The following is a 21,218-nucleotide window of genomic DNA, read 5'->3' on the forward strand; positions in this document are numbered from 1 at the left end:
ATTAGTTGTAACCAATATCCTCTTAAGAGGGATTGTCTACTTACCACCTATGGAGAAAAGGTACTTTCCCTTTGTAAATTCATTCATTCATTCATTCATTAACATTTATCAAGCACCTACTCTGTGCCAGGCATGAGGGGTATACAGCAGTGAATGAGACAAACAGTCCCTGCCTTGATCTTAGGAAACTTACAGTACAGAAAGGAACACAGATATTAAACAGTTTGGTATACTTAATTGTAGGTGAAATAAACACTCTAAAATGGATGGATCAGAATACATAAATGGCTAAATCTGAATAAATGACAGAGAACGCCAAAACTGAAAACAGAAATTCTCAGGCAGAAAGGACTGACCAAATACCAAACATACCTACAATTGGACACCCAGGAGTGAAACTTCAAAGCCTCAAGGATAAATATGTGATGACTGATGGAGGAGGAGAGAGAGGAAGCAAAAGACACCTACAATAACTCAAGGTGCTTGGCCTAAGCGACTGGAAGAAAGACAAAACTGAGCAAGGCGAAAAGTAAAACTCAAAATTTCAGGAAGAGCAATGACTTGAAGGCAGAAATTTGAGAGTTAAGCACAGTAGACGGTATTTATATTTAAAGCCCAGGAAGTGAACACTGAACAGAGATCTAGGATGACGCTTTGGGGCAGTACAACCATTAAAAGTAAGGAAGAGCAAGAATCAGCAAAGAAGTCAGAGAGAGCTGAAGCTAAAGACGAGAATGTTCCACAAGGCAAACAAAAAACGCGTTTCCATTAAAGACAGTGACTAACTGCATCAAATACTGCTAGGGGTCTCAGAGCTAACTTAACACTGAATTTGGCGACCTAGAGATGATCGGTGGCTTTGACAAGGCGCTATTTCAGAGGAGGGGTGGGGGCCAGGCCTGAATGGAGTGGGTTTGGAGGAGAAAAGGTGCTGGTGAATACAGGTTGAAATTTTGGCTGCAAACAGGGCAGAGAGATGAGTCACCGGGAGGAATGTGAAGGAAGAATGAGGTTGTTTGGTTAAGATGGGCACATCTTGAGCAAATAACAGAAGCTGCCAAGGTTCGGGGCCCATCCTCTGCCCTCGTCTTCTCGCACCTGGGCTGGGTACCCCACCTCTCCCGGCCACCAAGCCAAGCTCCACGTGCGTCTGCTTCCCACCTTCGCAGGGCGGGCGGGCGCAAGCGCAGACCTTACAGAAGGTCTGCGCCACCCCTCCCTCCCTCCCCGCGCCCCGCCTCTCCCCGCCCAGGGCGCGTGCGCACCGCCCCTCAAGAGCCGCCTCAGCAAGGCCCGGGAATGGGGATCCTCAGCCCTCCGCTCCCGCCATTCTCCGGGCGGGGTGGGCGAAGGCCGGGGGGTGTCCCAGACCGCGATCCATAGCCACCTACCGAGCCACGGGTGGAACAGCACGTCGCGCTGGAAACTGCGACGACGGGAGCAGGCGCGCGGTCCCTCGAATGCTTTTCAAAGTCTGCGGATAACAACGCGCTTGCGTTCGAAGATTCGCCGCAGGGCGAAAACCACACACGCTTTTTTGCCTTTTATGAGCTTGGTCGCAGCGCGGAGGACCTCTCTACGCATGCACCTTCTTCCTCTGTGACATGCCGCGCTGCCCCTTGGGAAATGTAGTTTTCAGTTTACACACTGTTCCCGACTCAACTGAACCTTATTTTACCAAACCAGGGTCCTTGTGTGTTTTCAGTATCCTCTCCCATTCCCCAATAAATGCCTCTATAAAACAATAATACTTTTTTTAAACGAGCAGATTGTTGATTGAAGTGGGAGCAGTGGGCATATGAGAATTCTCTGTACTTTCTGCCTCAGTTTTGCTGGAAACCTAAAACTGCTCCAAAAAATAAAGTTTATTTTTAAATTCTTTAAAAACAAATAGAAACAAGCAGATCTGTAGACCCAGAAATCATGCTTTTAGGGAATCTTCCCAGGAATGTACTACAGTTGGGTGAGCAAGTATTTAACTACAATGGTCTACATCCTAGCATCTTGTAATTTCTTACATAACCCCTACCAAAGTTTATAATTATATATTTTTTCGATTATTTGATACACTTGCCAGCTCAATAAAGTCAGGATCATCTCTTTTAGTCACCTATGTATTCCAGCTACCTAGCATAGTGCCTGGTATATAATAGGCCTTCAATATTGTTTTATTCATTAGAAGAATCTCAGACATCAACACAAACTGTTTCAGCCCAAAACTTAATGCATCATTTTCTTCCTGCAAGCTTGCTTTTCTTTCTGTGGTCTCTCAATAAATGGCATGACCATCTACCCAGTCTCAGCTTTATATCCTGCATTTTATGAGGCTTATGCTAGCAAGGATTTCACATTTTCGTGTTTGTAGGAGTCTCAGAAGCTATTTCTCCTGAATGTCAAATACCAACTTCAGATTCTCCTCAGGGGAGATTTGGCACTCACAACTTTTTGTTTGTTTGACTTTAATTTCTTATGTTTCCTACAATAAACATGTATCACTTGATTAATTTTTAAAAGTGTTTTAGAGTGTTGCCCATATTGTAAGAGGTAGCTCTGTCTTCCCCTCCACATCCAGATTTCTCAAAAGAATCATCTGTCCTCAGTTTTCATTTTCTTACCTTCCACTTGGCAGCAATGGCCCAAGCCGGCAGCTGGGAGTTACCTTGATATCACATTTTCCTTCCCAGCCCATATTCAATCCATCACTAAGTGTCTGCAGTTCACATCTGTTGGGCACTTACTATGTATCAGGTACTGTCATATAGGAGAAAGTTAGAACTGTGGAACTGACCAGAACACTCCCTTTGTCTGGGCAGCATAGTTCCGTCCTGTGAGAAAGCTACAGCATGGCAAAGAAATCTGGGCCGCCTTCATCTATCCGTTAAGTCTCATCACTTCAGAGCAACACATCTGAAATGCTTTTCCAAAGAGCCTTGAAAAGTCACAGCAACCTTCACTGACGGTCTCTTGAGGGCATGTGGAGAGAGTTACATATACTTTCCTAACAATCCCTTTACAAATTCCTCCCTTGACACACAGTTCCACTGCTGAGGGCCATGCTCACATCCTTCTCTGCTCTTTGGTTTCTCCCCCTTCAGGATTGGCTTTTTACATGGTTGCTTCAGGGACCTTCTATGTAAAGCCAGCCTCCAATCTCTCAGATTGTCCCTGTTCATGCTCACCCATCACCCACTTAAGCAAAACAAAAAGCTCTCTTCAACCTGACCTCTTGCGGCAGGCAGGTGGGAGATATTGTAACTACTGTATTCGCATTTAATGGTGGTTTTCCTTGACACGGACAAAAAAAACATATCATGACCAGAAGGTGGCATAGTAGGCATGGAACCCAATGGAGGAAAGGGATGAAATAAACTGACACTTAAAAATTTCCTTTCGGAATTCCCTCGTGGTGCAGTGGTTAAGAATCCACCTGCCAATGCAGGGGACACGGGTTCGAGCCCTGGTCCGGGAAGATCCCACATGCCGCGGAGCAACGAAGCTCGTGCACCACAACTACTGAGCGTGTGCGCCCTAGAGCCCACGCACTGCAACTACTGAGCCCACCTGCTGCAACTACTGAAGCCTGTGCGCCTAGAGCCCGTGCTCCACAACAAGAGAAGCCACCGCAATGAGAAGCCCGCGCACCGCAACGAAGAAGAGCCCCCCGCTCACCACAACTAGCGAAAGCCCGCGCGCAGCAACAAAGACCCAACGCAGCCAAAAATAAATTAAAAAAAAAAAGAAGTATATGATTTAGGTCAGTTCACAGACAATGACCTCTTTATTGACTGCACTAGAGTGTCAGGCTGCTCCCATCTCTATTATTTCAATAAATGCAATGCAAAATTTTGGATTATAGTATACATGATGTTCTGTAGACTACTTTTTTCACTTAACAGTGATTTATGGACAACTTTCTCATCAGGGCTAGAGATATAGCTTTTTTTTTTAATGGACACTTAAGTTGTTTCCTGTTTTTCACTCTACAAACAAGGCTGGGAGCATTTTTTTTTAATAAATTTATTTATTTATTTTGGCTGCGTTGGGTCTTTGTTGCTGCTCGCGGGCGTTCTCTGGCTGTGGCGAGCGGGGGCTACACTTTGTTGCGGTGCGCGGGCTTCTCGTTGCAGTAGCTTCTCTTGTTGTGGAGCACAGGCTCTAGGAGCATGGGCTTCAGTAGCTGCAGAACGTGGGCTCAGTAGTTGTGGCTCGCGGGCTTAGTTGCTGCGCAGCATGTGGGATCTTCCCGGACCAGGGCTCGAACCCATGTCCCCTGTGTTGGCAGGCGGATTCTTTCTTAACCACTGCGCCACCAGGGAAGACCTGGGAGCATTTCTATAGGAGACTTCTCAGGGGGTATGTGCGTTTAACATTTTTATCAATATTGCATCCATTTATACTCAAGGTGAAGTTATCACACAGTCAAGAATAATTCCAAGCACAGCAGCCAAGCTTGAGGGTTTCCCTGGACTTGGGACTATAAGGTCATACAGACGTATCTTGTTTCACTTCATTGAAGCTTCTTGAGTCCCCTTGGTATACAGTGATGTCACCAACTCACCTTGATGACATATCCTGCCTTCAACGGACGCTCCTGATCCTTCGAGCCAAAGACTTCTGCACATCCCTCAGGCTGTCCAGGATTTCCCGACTTGGATGGTTTAACTCCTGGAGTGGGGCATGCCTTGCTGTCTTTCTCACAGTGGTTCTTGTTCAAGCTTCACTGCCTCCAGGAAGTCTGCTCTGATCCTCTCACAACCCCCTCCACCTGCCCCACCCCATGCCCTGCTGGGTTAGGTGACCTCTGGAGAGCTCCCCCAGCCCCCTGTGTTTACTCCAGGCTGATCATACTGGGTTGTAATAGGCATGCTTGGCAATCTCCTGGAATGTCACGAAGGTATAGTCATAAGCAGAAAGAAAATAAACTTCCTTGTGGCTGGCCTATGGTTAATGGCCTAACCACACCTGGAGGCAAGGGGATGGAAAACACACCTCCTGACTTTTCCCACTGAGTCATCTTTTGGGTCCTATAGGTCCAGCTGATGGGTTCGCCAAAGTCCCTTCTCTCTTGGGCACCCTCCCCTGCCTGCCCCTCCCCCCAGGGTCTAGACTTCATTCTTCCAGCATGTGCACGATCAAGGCCAGAGTGACCTTCTTTCCTGGCTCCATGAAGGACAGTCGCGTGTCTTCACAGTCCTCTGTGGGACTAGGATTGGGCCTCTCTGTTTCTTCAGAACGGAGCATCTGGAAGCTGAAAAACCAATATTGATCTCAGCATAGCTCTATGTATTCAACTAGTCATTTATTGAGCGCTGACTCTGTGCCAGGCATCAGGGATAAGGTAGACAAGATTCCTGCTGTCATGAATAATGATAATGATAGCTAACATTATTTAACGCTTACTGTGATCTAGGTACCGTGCTAAGCCTTTATAAAAATTGGTCCCTTAATCCTCACAGCAATCCTCCTAGGTAGGTACAATTATTAATCTCATTTTACAAATGAGGAAACCGAGGCACAGAGAGGCTAAATAACTTGTCTAAGGGCATACAATTGGTAGAACCAAAGTTTGGACCCAGGCAGCCCCGCTTCAGAGCCTACTCCTTTATTTTTTCATTATTTTATTTTATTTATTTATTTATTTTAGCTGCGCTGGGTCTTTGTTGTGGCGCACGGGCTCTCTAGTTGCCATTTGTGGGATCTTAGTTCCCCGGCCAGGGATTGAACCCCGGCCTCCCGCACTGGGAGTGTGGCATCTTAGCCATTGGACCACCAGGGAAGTCCCAGAGCCTACTCCTTTAACTGCTAACTAAACTAAACCAGTGATTGTATTCTAGTGGGGACAAATCATGGAGAAGTAAACAAATAAAAAAGAGATTTTTGATTAGTAATAACTGAATGCCCTGGAGAAAGTAAAATGAAAGGGTAATGTACTGAGGGGACGCATGGTATTCTGGGTAGGAATGTGCACTAATCTTGCTGAAGACCCACCTCCCCCAGAGCTTCCAGAGGGCGCAGTGTGTAGTTCGGTGCAACACCTGGCTTGGTCCCAAGCGAGCACTGACTGTCTGGGAGGAAGGGAGGAAGGAGGAAACCCTGACAGATGCCTCCATACACACAGCTGTCAAACTTTTGCCGGTGTTTGGTCAGCTGTGCTGACTTAGAACGAGCCCCGGAACTAGGGTCAGGTAGACCGGGGGAGGAATCCTTCACCACTCACCAGCCGTGTGACCTTGAGCAAGTCACTCTCTGAGCCTCGGTTTTCTTTCTTTGAAGACTGGGAGAAATAGCAGTGTACTGTGGGCCGGGTCTGGAGGAGGCCCTTTCACATAGCAGGGGCTGTTGCCTTTCTCCCTTTACAGATGAGCAGACTGAAGCTCAGAAGTGGGCTCAGGGGCTTCCCTGGTGGCGCAGTGGTTGAGAGTCCGCCTGCCGACGCAGGGAACGCGGGTTCGTGCCCCGGTCCGGGAAGATCCCACATGCTGCCGAGCGGCTGGGCCCGTGAGCCATGGCCGCTGGGCCTGCGCATCCGGAGCTTGTGCTCCGCAACGGGAGAGACCGCAACAGTGAGAGGCCCGCGTACCGCAAAAAAAAAAAAAAAAGAAGAAGAAGTGGGCTCAGGATCTCGCAGCTGGTAACCCGGAGTCCTGGTGGCAGAAGTGAATGAGTGAAAGACCGTCCCCTAGAGGTAGCTCGGGAATTTGTGGGCGTGTTCTCCGTAGTCACAATGATCTCAGGTCGGAGCAGGACAGTCGGTCGTACACAGAATTGTCCCACATCCTGTACGACGTCTGACTGTCCTGCTAGACATTCACGAAGCTATTAAAAAAAAAAATTATTTCAGTGACCCGACCCCACCCCATCTCATGTCATGCTAGAGGGAATGATTTTGCTACTACATTTAGTGGTAAAGCCCACTACTTTGCAAGAACTCCGTATTTCCTAATTTCTCCACCTTAAATTGCCTGGTCTGTTTATATTTTGGGGGTTGATTTTTGTTTTTCTTTCTGGCTGCACCGGGTCTTAGTTGCAGCATGCAGACTCTTAGTTTCGGTATGCGGGATCTAGTTCCCTGACCAGGGATCGCAAACCCAGGGCCCCGGCATTGAGATCCCGGAGTCTTACTCACCGGACCACCAGGGAAGTTCCAGTGTGTTTGTTACTTTTGTTTAAGTTATGGTTATTTTCCTCTTTCTCTTATCATCTGGCCTGTTATTATTATCCCCATTCTGTTTTTATTCACTTTCATTTCCTGGGTGTTAAAGAACTCACAAATCACCCAAATCTGGAAACCAGAAGCTGAATTTAATTCTGGCTCAGGCCAGCGAGAAGAGCAAGCCGAAGTGATGCTTCTTGTTCCGCAGAGGACGAGACCGGGTTATTACTGGGTTATTATTCGGGCAAGAATGGAGTTTAGGTAACATGGAGATGAAACAGTGTTAGTGTTTGAGTGGGCTCACAGCAAAGTGGGAATGTGAGCAGGGAATTAACACCTGCCCTGGGCTGAGAAGGTCCTCTTGCACTGGAAACCACAGAGTTAAAAAGAAAAAAAAAGTGGAATGTTGTGCCTGCTTCCTTCCCTGCCCCTGGTGCTGAAGCCTCAGCTGAAGCATGAGTGGGCAGCCCAGGGTGTGGCCTCTCTGGGTCAACGTGACCCACACAGTCAGATCCTTCAGGCAAAAGAGGAAAATTCCACTTTTCCATGTTTCTTATCCAAACCCCTTCTTTTAATTCATATTAAATTAGCACAAACATCTGTTTACTTCACAATGTCTTCTACCTCAGTATATCTATGGTTTCAAATACATATTATTTTATTTTAAATTAATTTCCTCTACGTCTCCTTTACATTACAGGGAGGGCATTATATTGAATTGTTTGGAAACCATGTGCTCAACTCATACAGTGCAGCTTACACTGTAGCAGGCACTGTTGCAGGTGCCATGCCATGGATTATCTCATTAGATCCTCTCCCCAAATCTATGAGATAGATACAATTATTATCATCCGCAGTTTATAGAGGAGAAAACTGAGGCACAGAGAGGTAAAGTGACTTGTCCAGGGTCACACAGCATGTAATGGATCAAGGGTTTGAATACAGGGCATCTGGCTCCAGAATCAGCTTAACCACTCTGCTAGCCTCCCTCTCAGGAGTGGGAGATTACCTAGGGACCCCCATTTCAGGATGTTAAGGGGGGGTTCCAAGGTGTTTCTTATAAAAAAGTTGGGTTGGGTGTGATCGGGGTGAGAACCAATGACACAACACAGAGTGTGTTGTACCCTGTCCCAGCTCATTCTTCACTCCATGTTCTGCCACCATGGTCCTGAGTCTGAGCCAGAAGTGGGTGGGGGTGAGGGTCAGCTGTGCGGCCATGACCCCCAGCCCAGGAGGGGCATGTGGCAGAGGGCGGGAGATGGATAGGAAGGAGTCAGCCAGGTGAGGCCCTCAGTTCCCTGCGGCCCTCTATCCCAAGGGCTGTTTATGCCCAGACCCTGCCTCTTACCTCCCCCCACCCCCGAGGGGCGGGGATCTCCTCAGTGGAAAAATACCCAGCTGGGCGAGCCCCAGTGAGAGGGAGGGGGCGAGGGGAGCTGGGACTCACAGGACCGACTCTTTCCCCTCTCTGACAGATGTTTACTGGGCTGGGTTCTGGGAAAAGGCCAGATTGCATCAGACAGGGCCTGAGGGGTTGGAGCCAGACTGTGGGCTGAGGAGGAGACTGTGGCCTTGTAAGTTGGGGCCAGTGAATTGGGAGGTGTCAGCAAAGCAGACACAAACAAAGCTTTAGAAGACGAGAGAGAGAGAGAGAGAGAGAGAGAGAGAGAGAGAGAGAGAGAGAGAGAGAGAGAGAGACAGACAGACAGACAGACAGACAGACATCATGGCCACCATCCCGAGAGCAGCCAGCCCGTCCAGGCAGCCCCCAGGCCCAGAGGATGAAGACCCCAACCTGGATGAGTATGACCTCTACAGCCTGGCTCATTCTTACCTGGGTAAGGCCTGGTCCTGCCACCTTCCTTGTCCTTCTGTCTCCAATGCCCGCCCTCACAAACAGCCTGACCACCCCCCTTCCCAAACTAGGATCCCTCCTTGGGCTCCTGCCCATACATCACCCTTCTCCAGCATGTTCCCTTGACCCCTCAAGTCACCCCCTTCTTACCCCTCATCCAGTGAGCTCTGTCCTACTAAGCCCTGGGAACACACGCACTCGTAGAATATTAGAGCAACATCATTCCACAGACGGGGAAACAGGGACAACGACTGCCCTAAAGCTACATGGTGATGCCCCCCAGCCTCCCGACTTTAACCCGAGCTCTTTCCACCCCTGCCCTCTGGACCCCCTGCGGCTCACCCCTCTGCCCACCTCACCACCGCCTCTCACCTCGGTTCCCAGGAGTGGGAGGCCGGAAAGGTCGCACCAAGAGAGAAGCCGCCGCCAATACCAACCGTCACAGCCCTGGTGGGCACGAGAGGAAGCTGGTGACCAAGCTCCAGAACACGGAGCGGAAAAAGCGAGGGGCACGGCCCTGAGACAGAACTCGAGGTAAGGCGTCAGGGGGCCCCGTCCGCAGCACCAGTAGAGGTCTCTCTGCCTGGAAAGGACAGGCCTGAATGGGCGAGGTTGGGTGGGAGGAGGGATCCAAGAATTGTGGTCTCAACATAGAATAAAATGAGAGAGACTTTTGAGTTTCCTAGTCACCAGAGCAAAGGGAGAAACAGACCCTTTCCAACTGGAGCAAAATTTGGTTTACAAAGAGGGAAACTGAGGCCCAGAGAGGGTAGGGTCCTTCTCTGGAGTCACGGAGCAAGTGAGCAGGAGAGGCAGAATTAGAACCCAGGCCTCTGTGCTTTCACCACCTGCTTTCCTTCCCCCAGATGAAGTCAGAGCACGGACACCCCACAGCGACGGAGACAGAACTGCGAGGAACCAGCCCCTGGGGCGGGATCCAGGCCTGCTTGCCCCCGCCCCCAGGACTTAGCCCACCTGACTGAGGTTCTGAAGGGCCACCAACGAAGCAGCCCCAGCCCCAGAAAAAAAAACAAGATGGGGAACAAGAGGCAGAGAATAGAGAGAGGCAGAATCATGAAGGTACCCCTCAAAAAGAAAGAAGAAACCGGAGCTCCCCAGGGTGACAGCAACAATAAACAAAGTACAGCAGCTGCAGCCTGTGTGTGTGTTTTTGTCGTCTCTCTTTGTGTGGCTTTTTGGGTGCACATTTCTGCCAGCAAGTGTCTGCATTTGCATGAACCAATGAGAGCATTTTGGTGAGTATTTGTTTTTGGTTGTGTGTCTGGGAAGGGACGTTTCTAATTTTGTTTGGGCGTGGAGGTGAGCATTTTTTTTTTTTTTGTATACATGTGTTTTGGTGCATATGTTTCTGTGGTTTCTTACGAGGTGCAAGGGAATTTCCTCTGTTTCTTTGTAATGCTGCCCATGAAACAAGCCCCCTCCCCAGCTTCTCTCCATTTTCGGAATAACAATCTTGTTGTTTATCTTGTATTCATATAAAACCACCTTTTGAAGTGAATGTTATTTATTGATGCCATCTCCAAAATGGCAAAAACTGAGATTTAAAACATTAAGGGAGGGGCTTCCCTGGTGGCGCAGTGGTTAAGAATCCACCTGCAAATGCAGGGGACACGGGTTCGAGCCCTGGTCCAGGAAGATCCCACATGCCGCAGAGCAACTAAGCGCATGCGCCATAGCTACTGAGCCTGCGTGCCACAACTACAGAAGCCCATGCTCCTAGAGCCCGTGCTCTGCAACAAGAGAAGCCACCACAATGAGAAGCCTGAGCATTGCGAAAGAGTAGCCCCCGCTCTCTGCAACTAGAGAAAGCCCACACTCAGCAGCAAAGACCCAACACAGCCAAAAATAAATAAATAAAATAAATAAATTTATAAAAGAAAAAAAATTAAGGGATTTGCCCCAAGTTATTCAGGACTCAAATTCAAGGATTTTTATTGTCCTCAAGTGTGAGGTGGGTCCCTTTGCCAAGGGGGTTTGCCAGGACAGGGTTCTGGAAAGTCAGCTGAGGAGGAAGACTCTTACCTAGTGTTGTCAGTCTTGGAGCCAGACTTCCAGAAGAATGTGGAGCAAATAAGAGGTGTGATGGGAGCTGAGAGGATATATTGATTGAGGTAGAGACTTAGGTTGCTGAAATGAAGACTCAAACGAAACAGGATAGAAAGTTCTTTCTCTGTCACATAACAGCTCCAAGGGTCAGTACTCCCGGGCTAAAATGGCAGCTCCATTGTGGCAGGAATTCCAGCTACTTCTGGCTCATTTTTCTGCCATCCTTAAAACATGGCTACCACTTTGCGGTCCGACCTAGCTGCTCCAGTACCTGCCATCTCATCTGCATTCAGCTTATGTAAATGGAGTGGGGAAGGGACCAGGGGAGGCCACACTAATTATTTATTTTTAAAAAATGTACTTATTTTATTTATTTATTTTTAGCTGCATTGGGTCTTCGTTGCCGCGTGCAGGCTTCCTCTAGTTGTGGCAAGCGGGGGCTACTCTTTGTTGTGGTGCGTGGGCTTCTCGTTGTGGTGGCTTCTCTTGTTGCGAAGCAAGGGCTCTAGGTGTGTGGGCTTCAGTAATTGTAGCACTCAGCTTCAGTAGTTGTGGCTCGCGGCTCTAGAGCACAGGCTCAGTAGTTGTGGCGCCCAGGCTTAGTTGCTCCGCGGCATGTGGGATCTTCCCGGACCGGGGCTCGAACCCGTGTCCCCTGCTTTGGCAAGCGGATTCTTAACCACTGCACCACCGGGGAAGCCCACACTAATTTATTTTTAAGGCCATAAACTAAAAGCAGAACACATCACATCTGCTCAGAATTTAGACACATAATCACGCCCAGCTACAGGAGAGGTTGGGACATGTAGTATTTAACTACTTAGCCACGTGCTAGGCAAAACTGAGGGAGGGCAGGGTTTTATTATTGAAGGAAGCAGGAGACAGCGAATATCAGAAAAAACTAGCAAGCAACAAGGGGTAGAGGGTGGCCCTCAGTCTAGACCTGGGCATAGCCTTTTTCCTTTTCTCCCATCCCTTCCTGGGCTGCAAAACTTGGAGTTAATTGTTCTTAGGGACCCAAGAATATGGACAGAGGAATAAGGCAGCTGTTGGAGCAGTAACAGATGCATAGCTTGAACCTTTAAGAGCCTTTATCCATCAGCTTCCCCTGAGTCCAACCTAGTAACAGTCTCAGAATCTCTGACTTGGGAAGGACGTTAAAAGGCATCTAGTCCAACCTCACCCCACTTCACGCTGGGATACTCTCTGCTTGCTTGAATACCACTAGGGGTAGGAAAATTGCTGCCTTTGTGTTGCCTGATTCCTTCTCAGAGTCACTCCTTAATGTGAAGTGAAATCTGATTCTCCTACCTGCCTCTTGAGCAAGCTTCTGTTTTCTGGTGCTTTCTGTCTGAGATGCTTTTAATCCCACCCATCCTGCAAGGCTCAGCTCTTCAAAGTCTTCTCCTACTTGCCCTCCACCACCTGACTCCTCGCCTCCACCCCAGGGAGAGACCTTCTCTGGGATGGCACCCACAGCAAAACTATGACCAGAATCTCACAGTCATTTTGGCATACAGCTCCTTCAGACTTTCCCTCGAACCCCTCTTTCCATGAGAGATCATTTATCCATTCAGTTAAGGTTTATTGGATGCCTGCTCTATTACCAGGACCTGGCTGAAGGCATGCATGCAAGGAGGGACAAATGGGACCCTGATAGGATTGGAACCAGGCCTTAGGGTTAGTGTCAGCTCTTGAACTCAGGAGGCAAATGGCAGGAGCATCACTGGGCAGTAGCTCTCTGCCCAGGACAGATCTGTGCATCAGTTTCAGAAAATCATAGCAACAGCTCCCATGCATTGGGCTACTACTCTGTGACATGTGTTCTATAGACATTATCCCATTTAACCCTTACAATAACCCAATAGGCATAGGATTATTGATCCCATTTTACAGACCAGAAAACCGAGGTTCAGAGAAGTTAAGTAATTTCGCCAAAGTCTCACAGCTGCAACCTGCAGAAGCTGGGACTTTTAAAATCTGGTCTGGGGCTTCCCTGGTGGCGCAGTGGTTAAGAATCCAGCTGCCAATTCAGGGGACACGGGTTCAAGCCCTGGTCCGGGAAGGTACCACATGCTGCGGAGCAACTAAGCCCGTGCGCCACAACTACTGAGCCTGCAAGCCACAACTACTGAGCCCGCGTGCCACAACTACTGAAGCCCGTGCGCCTAGAGCCCGTGCTCTGCAACAAGAGAAGCCACCACAATGAGAAGGCCGCATACCACAACAAAGAGTAGCCCTGACTCGCTGCAACTAGAGAAAGTCCGCACTCAGCAGCAAAGACCCAACGCAGCCAAAAATAAATAAATATACTTATAAAAAAAATATCAGGTCTGTCTGATTTTCAAAGTTTGGGTTGCACCCTTTTTTGACTACATGCCTGAGAAGAACTATGTACTGACAATGAAGAATTCTAGATGCTAGTTAATTTCTAGTCAACTACTCCAGTGTGAGCCTCAGTTTCCCCACCTGTCAATTGCTGAGACTGTCCTCTCTTCTGTCAACTTCAAAGGAGAGAACAGGCTGGGGAGTGTTGTGTCTCTAGCTGGACATGGCCATTCCCTGGGTAATGGGTCCTTTGACACTTGCCAGGAGGCTCCACACATCACCCCTCACTCCTGGCCTCTGATTGGCCTTCCCTGGCCTTGGCCTTCCCTGGCACAGCCTCTGCCTGGGAGGCCTTTAAGTGGCTGTTCCAGGAACCAGACCATTCTTGAAATTACAGAATGTTCAGATCTGTAGAGCCGCACTCTTTCTCTTTTGCGGAAGGGGAAATCATGGCTCAGGGTGCAGGGGCCTGGGCCTGGCTTAAACTACATGAAGACTAGGGACCCCATCAGGATGAGAACCCTCCAGAACCTCCCTCTTCTGTTCCATTCTTTTCTTTGTCATTTCCTGGTTGTGTGTAATACCTGTTTCCCCAATTTCTTGGGTCTCTCGTGAGAACTGGAGAGCTGATTGACCTCTCTTTCCCCCCAGGGGCTTATGGGAATTTTCCATCAGGTTGCCACAATCCAAAGGCTTCCTGGCTCCTTTATGTGTTTCACGTGCTTGTCCTCATTCGCCCACTCCAGAGGCCAGCTCTCAGATGTCTATTTTTTAAAATTTCAGAATCACCCAAAGTTGATTTTCAACCGGCACTTTTTTTATGTTTTGTTTTGTTTTGTTTGCGGTACGCGGGCCTCTCACTGTTGTGGCCTCTCCCGTTGTGGAGCACAGGCTCCGGACGCGCAGGCTCAGTGGCCATGGCTCACGGGCCCAGCTGCTCCGCGGCATGTGGGATTTTCCCAGACAGGGGCACGAACCCGCGTCCCCTGCATCGGCAGGCGGACTCTCAACCACTGCGCCACCAGGGAAGCCCCCTCAACCAGCACTTTTTAAAGGTGATACTAATAACAGTCATAGTCCTAGATACCATTATTGCTTACCTGCCTCAGGGTTTTCCCAGCTTTACCATTCACACAGCACTTTTGTGATTTCTACCCTATGTGCATTCAAGCTACGTCATTATTTACTTAACATTTTATTTATTTTTTTAAAGATTAACTATTTCTGGTTAAGGATTCTGATGACGTCTCATATTCTGTTTTGAACAATTTGTATGTACATATACGCACAAGGAGAGAATGTTAATTAAAGTTGTTATTTTTTCAACTTCTTTTTTTTAAATTTTTTTGGCTCCTTTGGGTCTTTGTTGCTGCGTACGTGCTTTCTCTAGTTGTAGCCAGCAGGGGCCACTTCTCGTTGCGGTGCACGGGCTTCTAATTGTGAGGGCTTCTCGTTGCAGAGCACAGGATCTAGGCACACAGGCTTCAGTAGTTGTGGCTCATGTGCTCTGGAGCACAGGCTCAGTAGTTGTGGCACACAGGCTTAGTTGCTCCGTGGCATGTGGGATCTTCCCGGACTAGGGCTCGAACCCATGTCCCCTGCATTGGCAGGCGGATTCTTAACCACTGCGCCACCAGGGAAGTCTCTATTTACTTAGCATTTAAAAAGTTACCTTCTTACCTTTTTTACTTAAATGTATTTTAAAAGAAACTACATAACCACCAAAAATGGAAGCCCACAACCACATGTCATAATTAGAAAATAACTGTAAAAAGAAACACCTAACTAAAACTTTGAGTCCACCTGTGCATTATCTATGACAACTTTGTCTATTAAGAGTCATAGGTGTTTAGGCTTCCCTGGTGGTCCAGTGGTTAAGACTCCGCGCTTCCACTGCATGGGGCGCGAGTTAGATCCCTGGTTGGGGAAGTTCTGCGTGCCTCAACATGCGGCCAAAAAAAAAAACAGTCATAGGTGTTTACACTTGGGGAAAAAACAAAAAACAGTTGCTCACGAGCCAAACACTGTGCCAGGAGCTTTGCATACATGGGAGACGGCCTCATTGTAATTACCTGGGAGTTAAAGAAAATATTGCTTCCTGGCTCCCTCTCCCTGATTCTGATTTCACTGGTCTGGGGTATAGCTTGGGCACTGGGACTTTGAAACATGATTTGAGCTTGCAGTGAAGTTTGAGAATTGCATTTATGAAAGATGGTCACAGCAAGAGTTCCCACCCCACATGCTCTCCTTACAGTATGCCCTTGACCTCCCCTCCATCAAATGGGAGACACGGGACTATGTCTCTTCCTTCTGAACGTGGGAGGACTTCTACAACCATGTCTTCTTGACTGACAGAGGACAGCGGAAGTGGTGCTTTCATGAAACACCATGCGCTTCTATCTTGCTCCCGGTGGTTCTTGGACCCCAGCCACCCTGCTGTGAGGAAGTCCAAGATAAGCACACATGAAAGATGATATAGATAGGTCACATATTGTTGTTGTTCTGGCCTTCGGTCCAACTGAAGTCCCAGCTGAAAGCCATCCCCAACCGCCAGACACGTGAGTGAAGGGAGCCTGCAGATGGGTCCAGCCCCAGCCGTCAAGTCACCTCCAGCAACTGAATCTTCCCAGATGAGGCCTGAGATATTGTGCAGCAGAGACAAGCCACCTCCAATTCCCAACCTGCAGAAACTGGGAGCATAACTAAATGGTTGTTTCACACCATTATGTTTGGGGATGGTTTGTTACACAGCCACAGTGACTGGACCAGCCTTAGAGTCCCCCAGACCCATGTCCAGATCCGGCCTGCATACTTGGCTGTGACCTGGGACAAGTTATTGTTTACCCTGCATCTTAATTTCCTCATCTGTAAACACTCACCTCCCAGAATGGTGTTTTATTGTTGTTGCTGCTGTTGTCAGTTTTTTGGTTTTTCTGCGGCTTGCAGGATCTTAGTTCCCTGACCAGGGATTGAACCTGGGCCCGGGCCCTCGGCAGTGAAAGCAGCAAAAGCCTGGAGTCCTAACCACTGGACCGCCAGGGAATTCGCACCTCCCGGAATGGTTTTGAGAATGCAAGGAAACTGTGTTTTTCAAGCACTGAGCAGGGTACCCGAAAAAAACCTTAAAAGGGCGGCACAGCGGCAGCAGAAAGCATGGGCTCCGGGCCCAGACTCCATGGGTTCAAGTCCCAGCTCTCTTACCGTCTCTGTCTGACCTTGGGCTAGTTACCTGACCTTTCTATGCAACCGTTTCCCCTGGTGTAAAATAGGAGTGCCAATAACATTCAATATAGGATTGTTGCTGTGATTGGGTTAATGCTGTGAAATGCATAGGAAGCATCATGTGAGTGCGCTATTAAAACAAGCATACAGAAACATAGGTCAGGTGTGCAAGAAATGTGATCTGTCTGTTGTTTAATTGAATTGATATTTCCTGTTCCTTTTCTGCTGGTGGCAGGTGTTTGAAGGGGTCAGTTTGTGTTTTTCTCTCTCCTTTTCCCAGGGCTCCCAGTAGCAGAGTCGAGAAGGGGCATGGATCCTCTTGGCCTTGACCTCCTCTGTACACTGGCATCTGCCAAGACGTCCCCCCTTCTGCCTTCCTGTCCTTTCTGTCTGTTTTTTTTTTTTCTTGGCTACGTTGGGTTTTCATTGCTGCGCGCGGGCTTTCTCTAGTTGGGGTGAGCGGGGGCTGCTCTTCATTGCGGTGCGCGGGCTTCTCATTGTGGTGGCTTCTCTTGTTGCACGGGGCACGGGCTCTAGAGCTCAGGCTCAGTAGTTGTGGCACACGGGCTTAGTTGCTCCACAGCATGTGGGATCTTCCTGGACCAGGACTCGAACCCGTGTCCCCTGCATTGGCGGGCGGACTCTTTACCACTGCACCACCAGGGAAACCCCCTTTCTGTCTGTTCTTTACTGTCAGCCCACACAGCCCCTCCTCTTGGTCTGTGTGCTCTGGGCCGCCTCACACAGCCTTTGTGTCACACTGGGGTGTAGAGGCACTGCTGGGGTCTGTTCACCTGGAAAACGGGGTACAGTTCCTTCCATCCTCAGATCTCACCAAACTCTTCAGGACAGGCAGGACACAGGCACCCTTTCTTAAAGACACATCTGTTCTAAGATCTCTCTGTGTCCTTTCCAAATTCCTCCTTCCTCCTTGACTTGGGGAGTATTTTAAAATTTGCCCACTCCCCACCCCATCCACCTTGCTCTTGTGTCCTCGTGATTCTCTGTGCCTTGAGTCCCCTAAGGCTGTTGAACTAAAAAGGAAACTTCAGTGACATCATTTTACTGTAGCCATGAATGTCCTCCCTCAGTAATGGGATGAGTGTAAAGGAAGAGGGGGAAAACTCCACCTTGATTTGTAGATTAAAATATTAGGGCTTCCCTGGTGGTGCAGTGGTTGAGAGTCTGCCTGCCGATGCAGGTGACATGGGTTCGTGTCCCGGTCCGGGAAGATCCCACGTGCTGCGGAGCGGCTGGGCCCGTGAGCCATGGCCGCTGAGCCTGCGCGTCCGGAGCCTGTGCTCCACAACGGGAGAGGCCACAACAGTGAGAGGCCCGCGTACCGCAAAGAAAAAAAAATAAATAAATAAATAAAAAATATATATATTATATAGCCACAATGACTTTTATTATCACACTGAATATTTACCAAAGCCCTGTGGAAGGGAAAAGACTTGGGTCATGGGTTCACCACCTGTCACAGGCTGAGCCAGGAGTAGACCAGGTGTGCTGACAACCACACCCAAGCTTTCTAGAGTTCTGTGGTCTTCAGGGAGTCTGGGGGGAGCAAGAAAAGAAGCATGAGCACCTCACCACCCGCCCCCACCGATCCCCTGAGCAAGCAGCCAGCCTTGGCAAAGGAGACCATTCCCCAGAGGCTGGACTCGGAACCCAGATCTCTGCACCTTCTTTTCTTTGTAAAACAAGTTCTCTTTGCTTTTCTGATTACAAAAGCAGCTGATGCTATGGAACAGAAGATAACCCCTAACCTCTTGTTCCGTCCTCTTGACCAAACATGTTCTCCTTCCAACTTTGGCAAAACACTTAAGTTATAAAATTAATCACTTTGTGGAATGTTTGCACCAGCTCTGTGCAACCTTATCCTGTTCTCTCTTTTCAGGACAATAGTTTGGAGAGTTGTCATTTTAACTGTTTAAGGAAAGAATCATTTATTCATTCGACAAATATTTCTTGAGCCAGAGAATATTCTAAAAGCTATGGATACCCTGGTAAGTGAGCTCTTTTCTCATGAAATTTACATTGTAGTGGGGACAGACAAACGATCACAAGTGAACAAACAAAAACAAGAATTTCGTCCGGCTTGTGCAATTTAAAACGCCTTGGTTGGGCTTCCCTGGTGGCGCAGTGGTTAAGAATCCGCCTGCCAATGCAGGGGACACGGGTTCGAGCCCTGGTCCAGGAAGATCCCAAATGCCGCGGAGCAACTAAGCCCGTGTGCCACAACTACTGAGCCTGCGCTCTAGAGCCCATGAGCCACAACTACTGAAGCCTGTGTGCCTAGAGCCCGTGCTCTGCAACAAGAGAAACCACCGCAATGAGAAGCCTGTGCACCGCAACAGAGAGTAGCCCCCGCTCGCTGCAACTAGAGGAAGCCTGCGCGCAGCAACAAAGACCCAACGCAGCCAAAAATAAATAAATAAAAATAACAAACAAACAAAACGCCTTGGTTAAGGAAAGCCTCACGGAGAAGGTGGCATTGAAGCAAAGACCAGAAAGAAGTTAGGGAGTGATTCATGCTAAAATTCCTGTTTATTTCCTTCAGAGCACGTAGTACCATCTGACATACTGTATATTTACTGATTAATTTATTGTTTAGAGTTAGGGGAGGGGAACACTGGCAGCTAAGAAACCTGAAGCCATAGAGAACAAACTTGTGGTTGCCAAGCGGGGGGAGGCGGGAAGGAGAGGGATGGACTGGTAGTCTGGGGTTGGTAGATGTGAACTATTACATTTAGAATGGATAAACAAGGTCCTACGTATAGCACAGGGAACTATATTCAATATCCTGTGATAAACCATAATGGAAAAGAATGTATGTCTGTGTATAACTGAGTCACTTTGCTGTACAGCAGGGATTGGCACAGCATTGTCAATCAACTATCCTTCAATAAAAATAAATAAGTAAGAAACCGGAGGCAATGAGAAGGGCTGGAGGCTGAGTGACCACAAGCAGAGGGTGAGGGTTGGCAGGGCCCTAGGGGCCAGGCAGGTAGGCCTAAGTGTCCTCTTTTCTGCTATGTCTCACCCACCCTCCCTGCAGTCAGGAGCTGCCGCCCCACTCCGTGGAGGAGACACGCCATCTCCACCAGGAGTCTCTGTGGTCATTGTCAGAAGCCCTGTCTGTCACCATCCTTCTTACCATGGCTCCCAGCTGCCCCTTTGACCCAGTCCATATTCTTGAGTGTGGCATTCCAGGACCTCCATCACCTACCTGCGTCTTAGTGTAAGTGCCCTCTGGTTCCCCTGCTTCAGAGCTGGTACCTGGCACTAAGTAGGTGCACAATAAATATTCGCGAATCAATGCGTCAGAAATAGTCTCGCTTAGCACAGGGAACTATATTCAATATCTCGTAATAAACTATAACGGAAAAGAATCTGAAAAGGTGGGACCTCAGGGCTGGGCCTCTTGCTGTGCCTCATCTCCGGGCCTGGTTTCTGTTTTCTGGTCCCTCTTCATTCCTTTGTTTATTCATTATAGGTCATATGCACTAGGGGTTAAGAGTATGGACTCTTGTGACTATAGTTGATTACACTGTATTGTATAATTGAAATTTGCTAAGAGAGTATAACTTACATGTTCCCCTCTACACACACACACACACAAAGATAAGTATGTGAGGTGATGGATGTGTTAATTAACTCGATGGGGGTAATCCTTTCACAATGTAAATGTATGTCAGATCCTCACGTTGTATGCTTTGTTATCTTTTTTCTTCCAATTTTATTGAGATACAACTGCATACAACGCTGTGTAAGTTTAAGGTGTACAGCGTCATGATTTGACTTACATACATCATGAAATGATCGCCACAATAAGTTTAGTGAACATCCATCATCTTATATAGATACAAAATTAAAGAAATAGAAAAAAATTTTTTGTTGTGATGATTGTTGTACACTTTAAATAACTTATAATTTTATTTGTCAATTATAACTCAATAAAGCTGGAAGAAAAAAAAAGAGTGTGTACTCTCAAGCCATACTGTTTTGTTTCAAATTTCAGTTCTGTTACTGTCATTTAACCTCAGTTTCATCCTCTGTGAAATGGATTGTTTTGAGGATTACATATTTTATGCATGTTAAGCCTTTAGAACAGTGTCTGACATACAGAGAAGTCTCAGTAAATGCTAACTGCTATACCAGGCAGTAGAGTATAGTGGTTAAGAAAGCCAGATGGGGGCCTCCCTGGTGGCACAGTGGTTAAGAATCCACCTGCCAATGCAGGGGACACAGGTTAAAGCCATGGTCCAGGAAGATCCCACATGTCATGGAGCAACTGAGCCTGTGCTCTAGAGCTGGCAAGCTGCAACTACTGAGCCCATGAGCCACAACTACTGAAGGCCGTGTGCCTAAAGCCCATGCTTTGCAACAAGAGAAGCCACCACAATGAGAAGCCCACACACAGCAATGAAGAGTAGCCCCCGCTCACCACAACTAGAGAAAGCCTACGTGCAGCAACGAAGACCCAACACAGCCAAAAATAAATTAATTAATTTAAAAAAAAGAAGAAGAAAAGAAAGCATGGGGAATTTCCTGGTGGTCCAGTGATTAAGACTCTGCATTTTCACTGCA

At 48.1% G+C, this 21,218-nt stretch overlaps 2 protein-coding genes across 4 annotated transcripts in view; one reads left to right on the forward strand and one right to left on the reverse strand.

The window, feature by feature from the left end:
* Positions 1-6,585, reverse strand: part of SGF29 (SAGA complex associated factor 29) — a 32,802-nt gene extending 26,217 nt beyond the window's left edge. Inside the window, exons 1-3 of one of the 3 annotated variants that reach the window (XM_082670859.1) lie at positions 6,218-6,580; positions 4,559-5,248; positions 1,392-1,618 (exon numbers count right to left, since the gene is read on the reverse strand). The gene's annotated coding sequence lies outside the window, so the exon portion shown is untranslated. Of the gene's footprint in view, positions 1-1,391; positions 1,619-4,558; positions 5,249-6,217 lie in introns of all 3 variants that reach the window. The other 2 variants (XM_082670858.1, XM_082670857.1) reach the window with 2 other exon arrangements.
* Positions 6,586-8,638: 2,053 nt separating this feature from the next.
* Positions 8,639-10,157, forward strand: NUPR1 (nuclear protein 1, transcriptional regulator). The gene is made up of 3 exons (XM_082670272.1): positions 8,639-8,991; positions 9,393-9,542; positions 9,875-10,157. Exons 1-2 carry the CDS (start codon positions 8,880-8,882, stop codon positions 9,527-9,529), a joined length of 249 nt encoding a protein of 82 aa, XP_082526398.1. The 5' UTR covers positions 8,639-8,879; the 3' UTR covers positions 9,530-9,542; positions 9,875-10,157.
* The last annotated feature ends 11,061 nt before the right edge of the window (positions 10,158-21,218 follow it).

The sequence above is a fragment of the Grampus griseus genome, assembly GCF_964374135.1.
Source record: "Grampus griseus genome assembly, chromosome: 14".
Lineage (NCBI taxonomy): Eukaryota > Metazoa > Chordata > Mammalia > Artiodactyla > Delphinidae > Grampus > Grampus griseus.